The sequence below is a fragment of the Protobothrops mucrosquamatus genome, unplaced genomic scaffold (assembly GCF_001527695.2).
Source record: "Protobothrops mucrosquamatus isolate PMUCROS unplaced genomic scaffold, P.Mucros_1.0 scaffold6, whole genome shotgun sequence".
Classification (NCBI taxonomy): Eukaryota; Metazoa; Chordata; class Lepidosauria; order Squamata; family Viperidae; genus Protobothrops; species Protobothrops mucrosquamatus.
This window is the reverse complement of record NW_015386393.1, coordinates 4,238,268-4,257,275: the sequence shown is the minus strand read 5'-3', so window position 1 is coordinate 4,257,275 and position 19,008 is coordinate 4,238,268. Positions and strand designations below refer to the sequence as shown.

The 19,008-nt window shown below is 42.5% G+C and overlaps 1 protein-coding gene across 1 annotated transcript in view; it reads right to left on the bottom strand.

Moving 5' to 3' along the window:
• CNN2 (calponin 2) overlaps positions 1–19,008 on the bottom strand; it is a 35,855-nt gene that overhangs the window by 9,035 nt on the left and 7,812 nt on the right. The window contains exons 2-3 of the mRNA XM_015810009.1: positions 3,056–3,177; positions 2,313–2,379 (exon numbers count right to left, since the gene is read on the bottom strand). Coding sequence (XP_015665495.1) covers positions 2,313–2,379; positions 3,056–3,177 — 189 coding nt within the window. The remainder of the gene's footprint in view (positions 1–2,312; positions 2,380–3,055; positions 3,178–19,008) is intronic.

The following is a 19,008-nucleotide window of genomic DNA, read 5'->3' as shown; positions in this document are numbered from 1 at the left end:
TTTGCCTGCAATAGTGCATTTTAACCAGTGCGCCACCAGGGCTCCCAATGTGCAACCAATGTGCACACACACACAAAACAAAACACGATGCAGTTGCTCTTTGTATATGCAGAATTGCTCAGGCAACTTTTGGTAGCTGTAACCAAGTAGAAAAGAATCCTCTAAAAATATGGGACATGGTCCAGATGACAGGGAGAACCTCTGTCTGCAAGCAGAATCTAAATACCTGGATCCTGATGGGGTCATCTCAGTGTTTTGAATTTATCACAGAGTTTCCAAAATTAAAACCTTGGCTGTATTAATTTGCTACTTCTGAATAGGCAGGGTGAACACTGCCCACCTTTTTTCAGACAACTACCCCAAAGGAAATAAATAAGGATTAACCACAGGGTAAAACAAGGTTTAGATTTCAGTGGTTGTATCACAACCTTCTCTGACCTGGCACCCCCCCCCCCCAGAGGTGTTGAAAGCATTCCCAGAATCCTTAGTCCCAACACAACATAGCACACCTGTTTGGAGAAAGCTGCTGTATCACCTTCCACTAAAACTGATCTCACTCAAAGAAACAAATAAGACAAAAACAAATGTCTAGCTCGGTGGAAAATGCCTATTTAAAAAACCCAGAAGGCAGCCAGACCGTTGAACAAGGTTTTCAAAGGTGGGATTTCAGCATAATCCTGGTCCCTCCATGACCAGCAAAACCAGTTAGGCAGATTGGTTCAGCCCACGCCCCAGGTATTCTCTTTTGGCTCTTTCTTGCTTACAAAATAGCTCAGGAACCACAGAGACACATAGTAGTCTTAGAAGATTTGGCGGGGACACTGCCTCCCATAAGGTGACCAACCGTCCTCCTTTTGTAAGTTCTGTCCTCCCTCGAAAAGTGTCCTCCTTCATGTCCTCCTTTTCGATATTTGAAGACTAATCTGCAGGGCTTTTTTTTCTTTCTCATAGAACGCTCAGAACTGCGTTCCGGCACCTTTTTTTGATGGGTTTTTTTTTTTCAACTTTTGCATGAGCTGTGCTACTCCCACTATTGGCTTTCGAAAGCCAATAGGAATTGCTGCTGAGTGCGCCAAAACACCCGGCTGGCAAACTTTGCACATGCAAGTTGTCTGTGTTATTGTTGCAATGAATAAAATGTTTCTTTTATTTACGATATTTTTTTCTTCAATTTATTTGTGTCCTCCTTTTCATTGTAAAAAAGTTGGTCACCTTACAAATACAGCTTTCCTTCTCTGACAGGCCCAATTCATGAACTTGGCTGACCAATCTACAGATACATCCAGTTCAGAGTTCTGTTTCTAGTCCAGTGGTTCTCAACCTTTTTAATGCCGCGACCCCCAACCGGTCGTAAGTTGAGGACTAAACCGGTCGTAAGTCGAGGACTAAACCGGTCGTAAGTCGAGGACTACCCAACCGGTCGTAAGTAGAGGACTTTCCCTGCCCGGGAGCGCCACATATGCGTGGTTCCGCCCCCTGCGCCGGCCGAGGCGTAGCTAGCAAGCGGCAGAGACAGAGCAGGCCGACCACCAGCTGGCCCAGCTCAAGGGAGGTAAGGCACCCGCCGGAAAAGGGGAAAAAAATGGTGGACAGCCTTGCTTGGTGACCCCCGTGAAATGGTCGATCGACCCCAAATGGGGTCGCGACCCATAGGTTGAGAACCGCTGTTCTAGTCCAATTGCCTGCAAACTTTCCAGCAGAGCGTGAAGGCTGAAGTGGCTCTTTCCCATTTCCTGGTTTCCAGGATTTGGTTATTCACTGATAGACTGCATCAGCTCTTGGAAGTTCCATTTAGAATTAACCACAGGCAGTCCTCGGCTTTATTCTGCAGCTGCATTCCGGCCTGCATTTTGCAGTCAAACCTTCCAGAAGGCCTCTGCAGCCGAGTACCGAGCTGTGGATTCAATACATAGCTCGGTTCTTGGCTGCAGAGGTCTTGCAGAAGAAGTGGACCGACTGGGCAAGGCTGCCGGTGCCGGAGGTGAGTAAGACTTCCCCCGAAAATAAGACCTGGTGCCTCTTTTGGAGGCAATAAATAAATAAATAAGACCCAGTTTTATTTTTGGGGAAACATAGGTGGGCAAATGAAACCCTCAGAAACTGATTCTCCTTGAAAGCCAGCTTATTGGGCAGGATCTATTATATACCAGGATTGGAGTCTGCAATATGTCTACATTACATTACATTACATGTGCAAACACAGAGAAACATGTTCTGACTCCATACATGGTTGCTTAATCATGGCTTGCATCCCATTTTTTTAAAAAAAATCATTGCAATTTAATTTCCCGTCACTGCAGGCAAGTATTTACCTGATGCCAGTTGAGAGAAGAGGTGTTGATTTTCTTTATTGAACCAGGCTGTAGTTTGTTTATTAATCTGGGGAGTAAAACACAGTTTCAGCTAGATTTAATGCAGTTTTAAAGTTACTTGCAGATATCACAATGGGAATGAAAACCGTGTTTACACTATTACCTGTAGAATGAATTCTTTCCAATGTATGTGCAAACTAGAAGGCAATTTATGTTCCAAAATCCATTTCACTCCCAAATTTTACAAGCAAGAAGGAAGAAATAATAGGAAAACCCACAAAAGTGACATTACAGGCAAACTACTTATTTAAAAAAGGGCACGTAAGAAAAAGTACAAAAACGCAGAAAAGTACATATGCTTATGTACTAATTTTTGTGTGGATTTCCTAAAAATAAATAAACAAATTGGTGCAGCGATGGAACGAAGCCAAGTGAAAGCAGACGAGAGTGGGGGGGAAAAATGAAGCAACATCAGAAACAAAAGCAGAACAAAATCATTAGGCTCTATAAATTATTTTTCCATCATATGAAACATTATGTCTTTCACCATCTCGTAACCAAATGCCACACAACCCTTTAAGCATTCCGGGCCACTCCCTGTCTCCATAAACCCTTTTGGGAGCAGCTCACTGGCTCTTCCTGAAAAGAATACAATTTCTTAGAACACATCCCGGAAGAAGTTATGGAATAATAACAGAAACGGTGCTTCAAGGTATACGTTCCTCTTCATTTGGCCTACTTACTCGCAAAGTATGACGCCATCTTTTAGCCCCTTCTGGAAATCAGGGCCAATCTGCCTCCCGGTGAGGTTTTCTATCCATACCCGTAATTCTGCTTCCTTCTGTGGGTCATATTTCTGGGCAAGCTGAAAAGAAAAACAGGTCCAGTTTGAAAAGAAAGCATTATCCATGATCTTAGAAATGTATTACAGGTAGTCCTTGACTTACGACCGCAATGGAGTGCAAAATTTCTGTTGTTAAGCAAGACAGTTGATAAATGAGTTGTTCCCCATGTAATGACTTTTCTTGTCACAATTGTGAAGTGAATCATTACAGGTGTTAAGTCAGTAACACGACTGTTAAATGAATCTGGGCTTCCCCACTGACATGGCTTGTCAGGTAGTCACAAAAGGTAATTGCATGACCCCGGGAAATGGCAGCTGTCGTAAATATGAGCCAGTTGCCAAGAATTTGGGAATTCTGCAAATGATCTGAAGTATGAAAAATGGTCATAAATCACTTTTGTCAGTGCCGTTGTAACTTCAAACGGTCAGTAAAGGAATTGTTGTAAGTTGAGGACTACTAGTATTACTACTATTACTACTACTACTACTACTACTATTAATAATAATAATAATAATAATCTTGTGAAGATCTTGTGGGACTTTCGAATACAGACAGATCGCCATTTGGAACACAATATGCCGGATATCGCAGTTGTAGAGAACCAAAGCGTACAGCTGATTGATATCGCTGTACCAGGAGATGCCAGAGTCGAAGAAAAAGAACTGGAAAAAATTACGAAATATCACGACCTGGCCATCGAAACTGTGCGATTATGGATGAAACGTGTAACGGTAGTACCCATTGTCATCGGGGCACTGGGAACTATGTCCAAAAACTCTGCAAAATACATCAAGAAACTGCAGCTTCCTGCAATAACCCCAGCAATGTTACAAAAAAACTGCGTTACTCGGAACAGTTTATATTTTAAGGAGGTACCTGGTTGACACCTAGGATGCTGGTAGCAACCCGTGTCAACCATCAGCGCCAGCCAATTTGAATGTTCAGTTGACTGAGGTTCATGTCTAATGAATAAAAGATAATAATAATAATAATAATAATAATAATAATAATAATAATAATAATAATAATAATAATAATAATAATAATAATAGAAAGGGACCTTGGAGGTCATCTAGTCCAACCCCCTGCTCAGGCAGGAAACCTTATACCATTTATAATTCATCTTGATCACTTATAATTTATCTTGATCACTTGTCGAGCTATGGACTGCAAGGATAGTGGGATTAGGAAGAAGAAGCAACTGAGAAGATTCATATCTCCTGGGAGGAAGGAATGAAATTAGTCTTGACTTATGACCAGTCACTTAGCGACTGTTCAAAGTTACGCCAGACCTCCCCAGACGTATTTATGATCCAGATTCAAAGTTCCGATGACTACCTCCATCCTCCCCCCCAAGTCACAGGATTGCATTTTGGGTGTTGGCAATTGGCCTACATTTACTGTTGTTTGCAACTCCCCACATGACTGCAATTTATGGTTTATTTGTTTTTTGCCAGAAACAGAGCATTTATTTTTGCTTTTCAGGAAAAACTGCCTACTTCAGACAATAGATTATCTTAATAACCGCTTTTTGTTTAACAACTACAGAGTTTGCTTAATAACTCCTGCAAAAAAGATGGTACAATTGGGTCTGATCACATAAGTGGCTCACTTATCAACCAGCACAACTTACGACTGTAATTCCAGGTTTAATTATAGTCTAAGTTGAGGACTACCTGTAAATGGGGCTTTACATCAGAAGATTAAAAAAAAAAAAGGAAATGTAATAATTTGCACAAGGATTATGTCAAGTACTAAATAGTGATACTACCTGTGCACTGTTCAATTAGGGTGAAACAGTTCCTGATTTATAGTAATTCAGATGCGGGACTATATTCATATATAAAGACTATTCCAGTGTATATTGGATTCATCAATTGCAACTGCTAAATCCAACACATTAGATTTAGAATTTGGAACTCTCTTAGTAGGTTGTAGGAATGCTGTAGATGCAATATCCTAAACCAGACAAAGTACAGATAGTCCTCAACCTACGACCACAATTGAGCCCAAAAATTATGTTGCTAAATGAGAAATTTGTTAACTGAGCTTTGTCCCATTTAACGACTTTTCTTGCCCTATTTGTTAAGTGAATCGCTGCAGTTGTTAAATTAGTAACACGGCTGTTAAGTGAATCTGGCTTCTCCATTGACTTTGCCTGTCAGAAGCTTGCAAAAGGTGATCACATGACCCCGGGACACTGCAACCGTCATAAATGTGAGTCAGTTGTCAAGCATCCGAATACAAATCATGTGACCATGGGGATGCTGCAATGGTCGTAAGTGTGAAAAGTGGTCATAAGTCACTGTTTCCAGTGTTGTTATAACTTCAAATGGTCACTAAACAAGCTGTTGTAAGTCAAGGACTACCTGTACTAGACAACTTCTAGAGAAGGAAACTCATTTTAATTCTTCATAGCGTAACAGCAATCAACCAAGCATCCCAATGCAAGTCACATGACCATGGGGATGCTGCAACGGTCATTAAGTGTAAAAAAGGGTCATAAGTCACTTTTTTCAGTGCCGTTGTAACTTCGAACGATCACTAAACAAACTGTTGGTAAGTCGAGGACTGTCTGTATTCCATCATATTCAAATTAGTTTAGATGTGGTCTAGTTATACAGTACGTATATATAGACTCCCTCTTCTTTGTGGTAGCCCCTGAGATACTGGAAGACTGCTATCATGTCACCTCTCGTCCTTCTCTTCATTAAACTAGACACACCCAATTCCAGCAACTGTTCCTTATATGTTTTAGCCTCCAGTTCCCTAATCATCTTTATTGCTCTTCTCTGTACTCTTTCTAGAGTCTCAACATCTTTTTTACATCGTGGTGACCAAAACTGGATGCAGTATTCCAAGTGTGGCCTTATCAAGGCATTGTAAAGTGGTATTAACACTTCACGTGATCTTGATTCTATCCCTCTGTTAATGTAGCCTAGCACTGTGTTGGCTTTTTAGGCAGCTGCAGCACACTGCTGGCTCATATTTAAGTGACTGTCCACTAGGATTCCAAGATCCCTCTCACAGTTACTATTAAGCAAGGTACCACCTATACTATACCTGTGCATTTGGTTTTTCTTGCCTAAATGTAGAACCTTACTTTTTTCACCATTGAATTTCATTTTGTTAGGTAGCTAGCACCCAATGTTCAAGTCTGTGGCATAACAAATACCCTGGAAGTCAAAATCAAGAAGAAAAATCTATCCAGGCTGCCACTAAGAGCTGACAATGACTGGAAGGCATACCATCAATTAATCAATAGAAGTTGAAAATAAAATTCAAAACAATACTGGTACTAATAGAAAATAATATTTGTAGCTTGGTGCTCTTTGAACATGGGAGTTTTTTTGCAGACGTTTCATTACACAAACTAGGTAACATCATCAGTGCTAGGATGATGGTATTACCTAGTTTGGTTAATGAAACATATGGAAGAAAACAACCATGCTCAGAGAGCACCAAGAGCCCCACAAAACAATAGTGGATCCAAAACTAAGGTAGTTGTTTTCAGGAAGAGGCAGACTAGGTCAAATTGGAGGGAACATATAAATCAAGTTAAGTCCTACCTATACTTAAGACTTGCTTTTACAGCTGCAGTTTGCTGGGTCCCGCATTTTGAGAAGAGTTATTTAAGGGCTACAGCCTATGCCAACACTATAAGGCAACTCTCCAAACATAGCTACTCAGGTTTTCTAATTCCACTCATAAAGATATAACAGCAAAATAGTCCCAAAGATCACATATGGTGCAGAACATATAAATGCCTCCTTACTGGAACTTTTCTGAAATGTATCTTAGGGGTAGGTAAGTCTACCCCATCTCCAGCAATAAGGGCAGAGTTGGGTATACCTGTACACAAAGTAATTTAGTAATTATTCAATTACTGGCTGAAGAGCCTATTTATGGACCCAGATAGATTACCCAAGCTGTGTTTTGTTTTGAAGAGCAGTTGCATAACACGCTTCCTGGCACTGGGGCCGCCCAACTTTCAAATGTCAGCTCACAATGTGGATTCTCCATCCAGTTCATGGTCCAATCGGATCTAAAGGCCAAGGAAGCTTTCAAACAAAGCCTCATTGATGTGGCTGCGCAAGATGACATTGCAGCACTTAATTATGTCAAGACTTTGAAGTGTCTGACTGAGCAGAAAGCAGCCTCCCAGTTAGAAAAACATTTAACAAACTGGTATGCCTCAACATTTCGGAAGAGCTTTTTTCCAGAGCTCCTTTCGAACAAGCTAGACTTCGTGGTAAGACATGGGAGGTTTCAAGGAGTCCCATTTGAAGAAAGACTGTGCATTTGTGGAGCACCAGCTGTTCAACACACTGGATTGCAAACTGTACTCTGCAAAAAAGGATTATTAGATTATTATTTTTAAAAAATTGGGGCAGCCAGGAGAAACTATCTTAGTTTTTGCAGGGAATGAAGTTGCATATGACTAGTAAGGCTGAGCTCCTTATATCAAAGGCCATTTTGAATAGGACTTAGATCAGATTGGGGTTAGCTGTAGGGAATGAAAATTACTATGAACATGTTGTATTTTCTTTTTGCATCTATTTGTATATTTGTATTAGTTTTATAGTTTTAATATGGTTAAATAATTAAATCAATAAAAATTCCATTGTATTGTATTGAATTGTATTCCATTCCATTCTGTAACAATAGTGGACCAAAAATAACATAGTTTTAAAGGTATAAATTCAAGGTTGTTCAGGCAGAAAACAGAACTCAAATGCAAAGGTGTAGGATGGGATGTCTATGGAGATTCCCAGTCATCCAGGTCATAGTTATCCCAAAGATGCTTTTTCACGAGGCAACTGGACTTTCTTGTTTTTCTTTGAAGACGTTTCGCTTCTCATCCAAGAAGCTCTGACTGAATGGTGGGAAATGGAAAGATTTATACTTCTGCAGACAGCTGTTCATTTGCATTCCCTTAGAGAGTCATTAAATCTACCTGGAGGCTTATCTTTTTATGACCCATTTTCAAAATTCCAACAGCCACATGCACGCACACGCACACGCACACACACACACACAAAATCACATGATTGCATTTTGGCTGCTTGGCAACGGGCTTGCTTTATGGTCATTTGCAGCATCCTTTAAAACGCTCCATGGCATTGGACCTGGTTACCTCCGAGACTGCCTTCTGCCACAGATTTCCTCCCACAGACCGGTACGCTCCCACAGAGTGGGTCTCCTCAGGGTGCCGTCGGCCAAACAATGTCGGCTGGCGACCCCCAGGGGAAGGGCCTTCTCTGTGGGTGCCCCCACCCTCTGGAACGAACTACCCCCCGAGATCCGGATGATTCCGGATCTCCTTACTTTCCGCCGCGCCCTCAAGACATGGCTTTTCCAGCAAGCGGGCCTGACCTAGGGAGGATTTTAGTTAGGGATGATTTTAATATAATTTTAATTACGACACAGCTACTAATATTTGGCTTTTAATTTGGTCTTAGAGGGGTTTTTATTTTGGTATTTTTTTATTTTATTTTGGTATTTTATTGTTACTTGTTTTTAATATGCTGTGCACCGCCCTGAGTCCTTCGGGAGAAGGGCGGTATATAAATCAAATAAATAAATAAATAAATAAATAAATCCCGCAATTAGGCAACCATGATTTTCGGTGGGTTTTGCCGGGGAAAAAAAGCCCATTGGATATAATGGGTGTGTTTGACAACCACAGTGTTCACTTAACACCTGCCATAAAAAAGGTCGAAAAATGGGGCATGGTCACATGGTGACCTGCTTAATTAGCACCATGATTTACAATCATAATTCCAGGCTCAATTACAATATAATAGAGCTGGAAGGGACTTTGGAGGTCTTCTAGTCCAGCCCCCTGCTCAAGCAGGAGAACCAATACCATTTCAGACATATGACTGTCCAGTCTCTTCTTAAAAACCTCCAGTGATGGAGCATCCACGATTTCTGAAGGCAAGCTGTTCCACTGGTTAATTGTCCTCACTGTTAGGAAGTTTCTCCTTAATTCCAGGTTGCTTCTCTCTTTCATCATTTTCCAACCATTGTTTCTTGTCCTGCCCTCTGGTGCTTTGGAGAATAGTTTGACCCCCTCTTCTTTGCAGCAGCCCCTCAAATACTGGAATACTATCATGTTGCCCCTATTTCTTCTTTTCTTTAGACTAGCTAAACTCAAGTCCTGCAGCCGTTCTTCTTATGTTTTAGTCTCCAGGCCTTTGATCATCTTAGTTGCTCTTCTCTGAACTTTTTCCAAGGTCTCAACATCTTTTTTGTAGTATGGTGACCAAAATTGGTTGCAGTATTCCAAGTGTGGAATTAGGTTCGTAAGTCAAGAACTATTTGTAATAGTATCTCAGAAAACCTGCCTAACAATAACAGCAGAGGAATCTTTTAAAAGTTAAAGAAATCGTCTGTTGGAGGTATCTCAGTCTAGATTCCTGGACTAAATAATGAGTAAGACTCTATGGCCATGAAATTGCCTTCCAACTCTAGGAGTCTCCTGTCTGATCTGAATACAAAACCAAGTTCACTCTTTCCCACTCTCTTATACTTAAACAGAATGAATGTGAGAGAATGGATTCGTTAAGTACAATATCCAAAGCCATCACGTGGTTGTTTGGATTTTATTCGTTGAGCTGATTTATCTCCCTGCTGCCAGGAACCAAAGACATCATATGCAGCATTTACTCCAATATTCTTCACAACAACAACGCCATGAGAGAATTTAAGTTGCGAGACGGTGATTCAAGAGAGATCCAACTTAGAACTAAGAAGAAATTTCTTGATAGTTCCTGAACAATTAATCAGTGGAAGGGGCTTTTCCCCAGAAGTTGTGGGTGCTCCAATATTGGAGTTTTCAAGAAGAGATTGGACAGCCATTTGTCTGGAATGGTATAGGGCAGGGGTAGGCAACCTTGGCTCTTTTATGACTCATGGACTTCAACTCCCAGAATTCTTGAGCCAACATGGCTCAGCTTGGAAACTCTCCCTTTCCCCTCAGCATGGCTGGCTCAGGAATTCTGGGAGTTGAAATCCACGAGTCATAAAAGAGCCAAGGTTGCCTACCCCTGGTATAGGGTCTCCTGTTTGAGCAGGAGGTTGGACAGCCATTTGTCTGGAAGGGTATAGGGCAGGGGTAGGCAACCTTGGCTCTTTTATGACTCGTGGACTTCAACTCCCAGAATTCCTGAGCCAGCATGGCTCAGCTTGGAAACTCTCCCTTTCCCCTCAGCATGGCTGGCTCAGGAATTCTGGGAGTTGAAGTCCACGAGTCATAAAAGAGCCAAGGTTGACTACCCCTGTTCTATGTTCTATGATTGGGCCCTTGCCACTCAGTGAGCTCCCAAGTCTGAAAGTGAACCAGATACTCTTGTCACAGTGCTTTGTAAACTATGATTTATGTTTAGTAATCTTCTCAAATTGTGGTTTCTTGAACAAACTGTATAGCCCAGGCTCAATCCGAAGCACTGAACATAAACACTTCCATACCACCCTCTTTTAAGACAACATCCAACAGAGGAACTAGATTTACACATCACACTAAGCCATAAACCACAGTTTACAAACTTTAACAGCTGGATTCCCCCTGCACACTAAATCAAAACCAAACATGCTGTATTGTGGGTTTGCATGCTGTGCACAGTAGGTCTTTTGCTTCACAATCAAGCATTTAGTTATTTAAGCCACCTCGTTCATCAAACAAGATACTAAGTGAGTGGCATTCCACTCACATTGCTTTAATTACAGCAGTTGCTTATTATGTCCTTAGTTTCATCTGTATTGTTAACCGTCTTTGGAAAAATTGAAGAGGAAAACAAAAACGCTGCAATCACAGAATAACTTGGTATATACTCTCATAGGATCTGGTGAGAAAGCCGACTTCAACCCAGGAAAGTATCATCACCTCTCAAACGTTCTCCATCAGTTCTAACGCAACCCCCTGGAGCAACAGGGGCAGACTGGCGCTCCAGAAGGCTGGCAGGTTTCCACACCCAGCTGATTTCCTGCTGACAGGACAAATACACCAGGGGTGTGTTAACTGGCTTAGTCCGATACCGCTTCTCCTTCTTCCTGGTTCCCAATGCAGAGACAGAAAGAAGAAGCTGTAAGTGCAGCCTTTGGCACGAAGATTAACCAGACCTATCTCCGGCTTCAGAAAGTCTTTCCAACGTGGTTCAAAGCAAGAAATAGTAACTACTAATTATCGGTTTGCATTTTGTGCAGACTCAACTGGGCGTGCACTGGGCCATCTCTAGTTTTATAGCTCTCAAGAGGATGGCATCAAATACACTGACTCAGATCCATGCTGATCTTAGCCCTAACAGGATTTGATTGAGAATAACCGAGCGAATGTAGGTATTGGTGTTTGTAAAACACAGAACAATCAAAAAAATTAGTTCTCAGCAAATAGACCAAAGTTTCTCAACCTTGGCAACTTTAAGATATGTGGGCTTCAACTTCCAAAATTCCTCAGCCAGCAAGTTGAAATCTACACATCTTAAAAGTTGTTAAGGTTTCAAAGCACTGGACTAAAGCATCTAGTACAGTGGTGGCGAACCTATGGCACGCGTGCCAGAGGCGGCACTCAGAGCCCTTTCTGTGGGCACACGTGCCATGCCCCAGAGATGGCAACCGTCCCTCTTCAACCAGCCGCCCGCTAACTTGCTGAGATCCCACGTGGTCGGATGCATCCCAGCACAGCTGGTTTCTTCTCCTCCCCATCCCATCCTGCCCTCTGGAATGACCTACCCCCCGACCTACGTACAGTTGCGGACCTGCGCCTTTTTCGCCGAGCCCTGAAGGCCCATCTATTCCGTGCGGCCGGCCTGGCGTAGTTTGATTATGTTTCAGTGGGGGTTTTTGTATGGGTGTGTTTTTAGAACAGGCCTGTTATTTAATTCGATTTTAGAACAGAAACTATTTATTTATTATCGTGGTTTTTAGTATCGCCTGTTCACCACCCTGAGTCCCGTAAGGGAGATAGGGCGGTATATAAATTTAATAAATAAATAAATAAATAAATCCCTCCTAGCCTCGCATGCTCTCCTTTTCCTGAGCACGACCCACTGCATTGCTTCCTCAGCTGTTGGCCGGCCGGCCAGCCGGCCAGCTCAGAGGCAGCTTCTCTGAACTGCTGGCCGTAGGTTGCGAAGCCCCAGAGTGTGCGGGTCAAGGGGCCGGCAGGCTGTAGCTGCTGACGGATACTATCGGCCCCCATGCGCTCGCTGGCCTCTGTGTGCAGCGGACTGATGGTGTCAGGCAGCAGCTGTCCCAGCCCCTGTCTCGCCTTGCCCTGCAACAATGGCACCCCTGCCCTGCCTCGCCTCGCCTCACCTCAAACTGCAGGACGAGCCTCCTGCCCACTGCCCCACCTGTCAGAGACCCCCTGGATCTCCCCCAATCCTGCCCAGCCCTCACAGGCGTCCCTCCCTGCGAGCAACATCAATGTGACCACACCCACCTTGGCCACACTCACCAAGTCTGCCATGACCATCACAGCCACGCCCACCCAGTGGGCCAAGCCCATCTGGCACCCAGCAATAAATAAGTGGGTTTTGGGTTGCAGTTTGGGCACTCGGTCTCTAAAAGGTTCGCCATCACTGATCTAGTATTAGTCTCTCTCTCTCTCTCTCTCTGCCTCTCTCCCTCTCCCTCCCTCTCTCTCTCTCCCTCTCAACCAAGTCACTCTTTTATCCCAGACATGCAATCTTTTATATTCTACAATTATATACAAATATGACATCAGTTACCATTAATGCACTGCCCATACCTTCTTAGTGACACAGGAGAGCAATTATCATTCATTTTCTCTGTTGCAGCCTCTTCTTGCCAAACGTGGCATTTTCCAGATGTGTTAGGATCTTAACATTCCCAACCAGCATCATGTCTGCCTAAGATGACAACTACAGTCCATATCTATCCAGAGGGCACCGCACAGCTTCTGACACCTGAGTATTTTCCTAGCAACAAGGAAGCCAATGATCTTCCACAAGTTGGAATAGGTTCTGCCGCTGTGATTTCTCCCCTCAAAATTTACCACTTATAAAAGTCTATTCCATAAAAATAAGAGCTGGTTTGGTGCAGCGGAAACTGGGAGACCATGAAGTTCTCTCTTGGGACTAAAAGCCAGCTGGATGATTTTGGATCAGCCCAATAATCTCACAGGGTTGCTGTTGTAGGGAAAATAGGAGGCAGAAGTATTATGTACAATGCCTTGAATAATACAAATAAAGGTGGATAAAGATCTAATGATAATAACAGTGATTTTGCAGATCAGCATGAGACCAATGTGGAAGAGAGTTTCAAAGATAATTAACTAGGGTTTCCCCCCCATTTAATTAAACTTAGGAGGTATAGAACACAGCCAGCTCTTTGGGTGCTAAAATGAGGGTGTTAAGTCATGCTGGAATCCAATGTCTAACTATCAATTAAGCATAATTCTGAATTGCATCTTGAAATATGAAGAAAGAATTTAGATTCCAAATGAATGTTAGGCACTATTAAAGGCAAATCAATAATATGTACAATGATGCTGTTCTCTTTGACTGAAATGTGTTCAAGCACATCCTGTGCTGAGCAAACCACTGAATTCCCTGCCCTAAATGCTTCCTAATATTTAATATTCAGATAGTTAGAAAATTTAGATTTAGGATTCTAGAATCCCCTTATCTAAATATTCCCTTATTACAATCTGGACGAGCCTCAAGTTAAAACTTAAGACATTTGTCTTTCAAGTATGTGGAGAATTATTCAATTTTCCCTTCTTAAGTCAAATATACCACAGAGATTTGGAGTTGACATTTTCTGCTAGAAAGCGTCTTATTCAGCCCCCTGTTCAGTTCAAGTAACTTACACATCCAGATTAAATATACTCAACAGCTAAGAGGCAACTGCAGGATTTGCAATTCACACGTGGCTGCAATCATTACCGACATCTTGGTCCATGTATTGACATGGCTTTCCAGTATTTCTCTTGAAATTCTGGTTCCCGTAAAATCTTTTAACATTAGTGGCATGTCCCGAACATTTCCAAATGGCTAAAAGAAAAATGGATAGATTGACTTTAATTGCAGAAATGGATAGACTTTAAAGATTAAAGAGAAAGAAGACTCAGTGTACTTTTAGAACATAATTTCTATCAATGGCTAGAAAAACGAGTCAGAGAGAAAGGAATGTGATATGTAATTTGGAGTATATATTAGCAAGAAGAAGGCTATTGAGTGATGAATTAACATATTGTTTATGATAAATTTATATCTATTATTGTTAGTTAAATACATGTACCCAGACATTATGCTGTTTGCTAATTATTGAAAATGTTATTTGGAAAAACCTCAACCGTAACCCTAACCCAAATCCCAACCCTAATCCTGACCCCACCTTATCCCTAATCCTATAAAAACTAATAAAATCTATTAAAAAAAAGATAAATGGAGACAAACATGCCTGCCAAAAATGGAGAACAAATCTTCTAGCTGTTAGAGACTTTAGCAAAAGGCCTTTGGCATACTGTACAGTATATCTTAGACCAAAATCTCAAGAAAAGTTGTTTATGTGGTGCTACTAATCGTTTTGCTACTTATTGTTCAGAGTTATGATTAAAGGAAATGCTGTTTGCTCGTTGTATTTGAGCTATACATGATAAAAGGCTAATGAGGCAACCTTTTATGTATAACTCTAAAGGACAGAAGTGTGCTTGCTAGTACACATTCTTTCACAAGCATTCAGCAACTAAAAGGAAACCACAACACAAAATAAACTGGTCTGAAGTAGCTATTCTCCCATTTGAAGTCTTTCTCCTTCCAAAATTTAGTCGCTAAATACTGCACAGTATTGTAGTTCACTTCATACACATGAAGCTGCCATTTTCATCAACTGGCTGGATTCACAATGAAATGCTAAATGCTAAATCATGGTTTACAATCTATAGTAGCAGGATGGCTTCCGCTACTATTGTTAAGCAAATTACCCATGTTAATGTGAGACACCACATGACTGCAACTTGCGATTTTTATAGCTGGCTTCTCCGTGGACTCTTGATTGTCCGAATCCAGTGGTGAAGGACACAGATGGCAATCACGTAACCATGGGATGATGCAATGTTAACAGTACTGAGGAAGAGGATTGGTTGTAAAGTTATTTTTTCAGCACTATTGTAACTTTGAATGACCGCTAAAGAGGGTAGTTGCTAAGTGAGGACTACCTGTACAATTAAGCTTAATAACCAATATTCAATTCTTTCTTTCTCTTCCTACCCTTTCACTTTGAGAGCGGGCAACTAAACTTCATTTTTGATGTGTGCCATTGTGCCCACAGTATCTTATCTTCCCTGCCCTCTCCTGTTCTTTTTATCCAAGGGAGGGGAAAGTTAATTCTCCCATTGATTTAAAACTTTTTTTAAAAAAATAATCCTTGAAACTATAGAAGAAATAACTTTTTCTCCCACCTGAATTATAGGATCTGTTTTTTTAAAAGTGTCACGTCTCTTCCTTGGCAACACTGCCTTATATTTTCTACCCAACTGACTTGGGCCAGTTTGACACAACCCTGCTAGATTACTATAACATGCTTTAATTAGGGCTGCCCTTGAAGACTTTGAAGGTGAAGATAGTCCGAAGTAGAGCAGTCTCTGCAGAGGAAGAAAAAAATTGGAACACTGCGACTCTGCATTGAGGCTGCTGCACTGCTTTCACAATAATAGGCTTCTGTAATTCTAGGTCAGTGTTTCTCAACCTTGACAATTTTAAGGCATGTGGACTTCAACTCCCAGAATTCCACAGCCAGCAATGCTGGATGTGGAATTCTGGGAGTTGAAGTCCACATGCCTTAAAATTGTCAAGGTTGAGAAACACTGTTCTAGGTGCTGTTTTTAACCTTGAAAGCCCAAAGATCATGCCTCCCAACCAGATATAACTCACCCTGGGCATTCCCCTCCAAAACTGCTGCTCCGGGTCCCATCCCAAGTGAAGTTAAGAGAAAGGGGGAGAGGATCAGAGCCCTGACTTCTTAGAGGCAGCCTCATTATGAACTCCTTTCTACCATGGGGCAAGGGGGGAGCTTCCACTTCCCTTGCATTTCCCAAAGCTGTGAAAACCACTTTGCTTTGCCCACTTGCTTGGGGCTCACAGAGCATGCAACCTTGGAGGCCCTCCCCCTGCTTTTTAAATTAATTTTATTCTTGTCTTAACTGTCTCTTATCAGAATACAATATGGATTCTGTACTTTATATGCATTATTGTTTTTATAGTTTCAATTGTACACCACTCAGAGTAACTCTGTGAGTGAACTAAGAGCTAGCTGGAAATAGAGAGAGATAGAGAGACAGAGACAGACAGACAGACAGACAGAGAGAGAGAGAGAGAGAGAGAGAGACAGACAGACAGACAGACAGACAGACAGACAGACCTATCTTATTCTGAATAGCTTTGGGCAAACCTGGGTAGTTTGGGTCACTTTACGTGCAAACTTCTCCTTTTCTTCTAGGTTGCCCTGAGCTGTGAGAAGCAGAGATGGCCCGGAAATGTTGAAACAAACAACACCAAAGGTGTTAGCTAAGTTGCTACTCAATGCATGATGCAAACTTATCTAATGCAGCACAGCCCTAGCAATCCAGTATGTTTTATTTATGTGTATAAATGTATTCATTTATACATTTGATGCAGTTGCCCATCTCAAAAAACACTGACTCTAGGCGGTGAACAAGGACTGAAACCCAAAATAAAACATGCTATAAATAACAAGCAGAAACAAGAAACTGAACACATTATTATATTAACTCTTAACTAATAGATTCATTGTATGTGGTTTTATATACTAACATTGTTTTATTGTTCACCCGGTTTCAAATTACGTTTTTAATTATATCTCTGTTATATCTCATTTTTATCATTTGTAAACTGCCCAGAGTCACTTGGATAGTGAGATGGGCAATGTCTAAATCTGATTAAATAAATAAACATACTCACAAGGTCTAAACATGTTCCATCCACTTCAAGTTGTAGGACTAGAATACAACAGATCAGCCAGCAGAGCTCACTTAATTTTCCCAGCCCCAAAGTTTTATATAACAAGCAGTTTTGAATGTCTTACAAAGGGCTAAAACAGTGGTTCTCAACCTTTTTAATGCCGCGACTCCAACCGGTCGTAAGTCGAGGACTAAACCGGTCGTACGTCGAGGACTAAACCGGTCGTAAGTCGAGGACTAAACCGGTCGTAAGTCGAGGACTACCCAACCGATCGTAAGTCGAGGACTTTCCCTGCCCGGGAGCGCCACGCATGCGTGGTTCCGCCCCCTGCGCCAGCCGAGGCGTAGCTGGCAAGCGGCAGAGACAGAGCAGGCCAACCACCAGCTGGCCCAGCCCAAGGGAAGTAAGGCACCCGCCGGAAAAGGGGGAAAAAAATGGCGGAAAAAAAATGGCGGACAGCCTTGGTTGGCGACCCCCATGAAATGGTCGATCGACCCCAAATGGGGTCCCGACCCACAGGTTGAGAACCACTGCTCTACAAGGAAGGAATTCACTCTTATTCTGTTTTACTAAACCTCTGGCACAGTTCTCGCCCATTTTTAAAGACACATATCCCATTTACCTTCTGAAAAAATTCTCGGCAACTGTGCCTCAAAGTTTTTTTAAAAAAAAGCATTTATATCAGTGTTTTTCAAGCTTGCCAATTTTAAGGTGAGTGGACTTCAATGCCCAGAATTCTCCAGCCAGCATGGGGAATCTGGGAGTTGAAGTCTGCGCATCTTAAAAGTTATCAAGGTTGAGAAACAATGCTCTGTCTGACAGGTTCTTGCTGGAAATTGGAAATGGAAATTCTAGAAACAGTATTGCCCTATACCTGGCAACTTTAAGACTTATGGACTTCAACTCCCAGAATTCCTCAGCCAGCACAGAATTGTGACTTATGACCCTATATATTAATTAAACAATACAGATATTCCTCAACTTACGGTCACAATTGAGCCCAAAATTTCTGTTGCTACGTGAAATATTTGTTAAGTGAATTTTGCCCCATTTTACAAGCTTTCTTGCCATTGATCAGTGATTTGGAACCTTTTAGAGACCGAGTGCCCAAAAACTGGACCCACCCCCACTCCACCCTTCTGCCCCGCCCCCGATCTTCCCCCCATCCCCCACCCCGCCCACAGGACCACTCACTGCCTCCAAGGCCCGCCGCAGATCGCCTAGGCAGCCCAGCAGCGCTATGGCAGCCACACCCTCTGCTCGCGCCCTGCAGCATCAACTGCATGATGGGGTGTGAGGGCAGAGTCTTGTCTACGTTGCCTGGTTGCCATGTCCTTCGCTGCACTGCTCCGTGTGGGCCACACTTGAGGGCAACTCTCCTTCAGGGGGGCTGCTGGAGAGGAGGGGGTCGCGGGGGGAGGCAAGGCTGGGGCAATGGCACATGTGCCCACAGAGAGGGCTCCGAGTGCCGCCTCTGGCACCCGTGCCATAGGTTCACCACTACTGCCATAGATGTTAAGTGAATCATTGCAGTTAAGTTACTAATACAGTTAAGTGAATCTGGCTTCCCCATTGATTTTGTTTGTTAGAAGGTCGCAAAAAGAGATCACATGACCGCAGGACACCGGAATCATCATAAATATAAGTCAGTTACCAAGTGTCTGAATTTTGATCATGTGACCATGGGGCTGCTACAATGGTTGTAAGCAGGGCTTTTTTTCTCGGAGAAAAGGTGGCGGAACTCAAACCTGGCCACGCCCTCATCAAACCCTAGGACCGCCCCTTTAGAGAACAGGAATGCAAGTAAAATTTGGGAGGGGCTATTTCCGGTGTGGGAGGGGCTATTTCCGGTGCGGCCGGCCCGGAAAAAGGTGCCGGAACGCCGTTCCGCCGCGTTCCGGC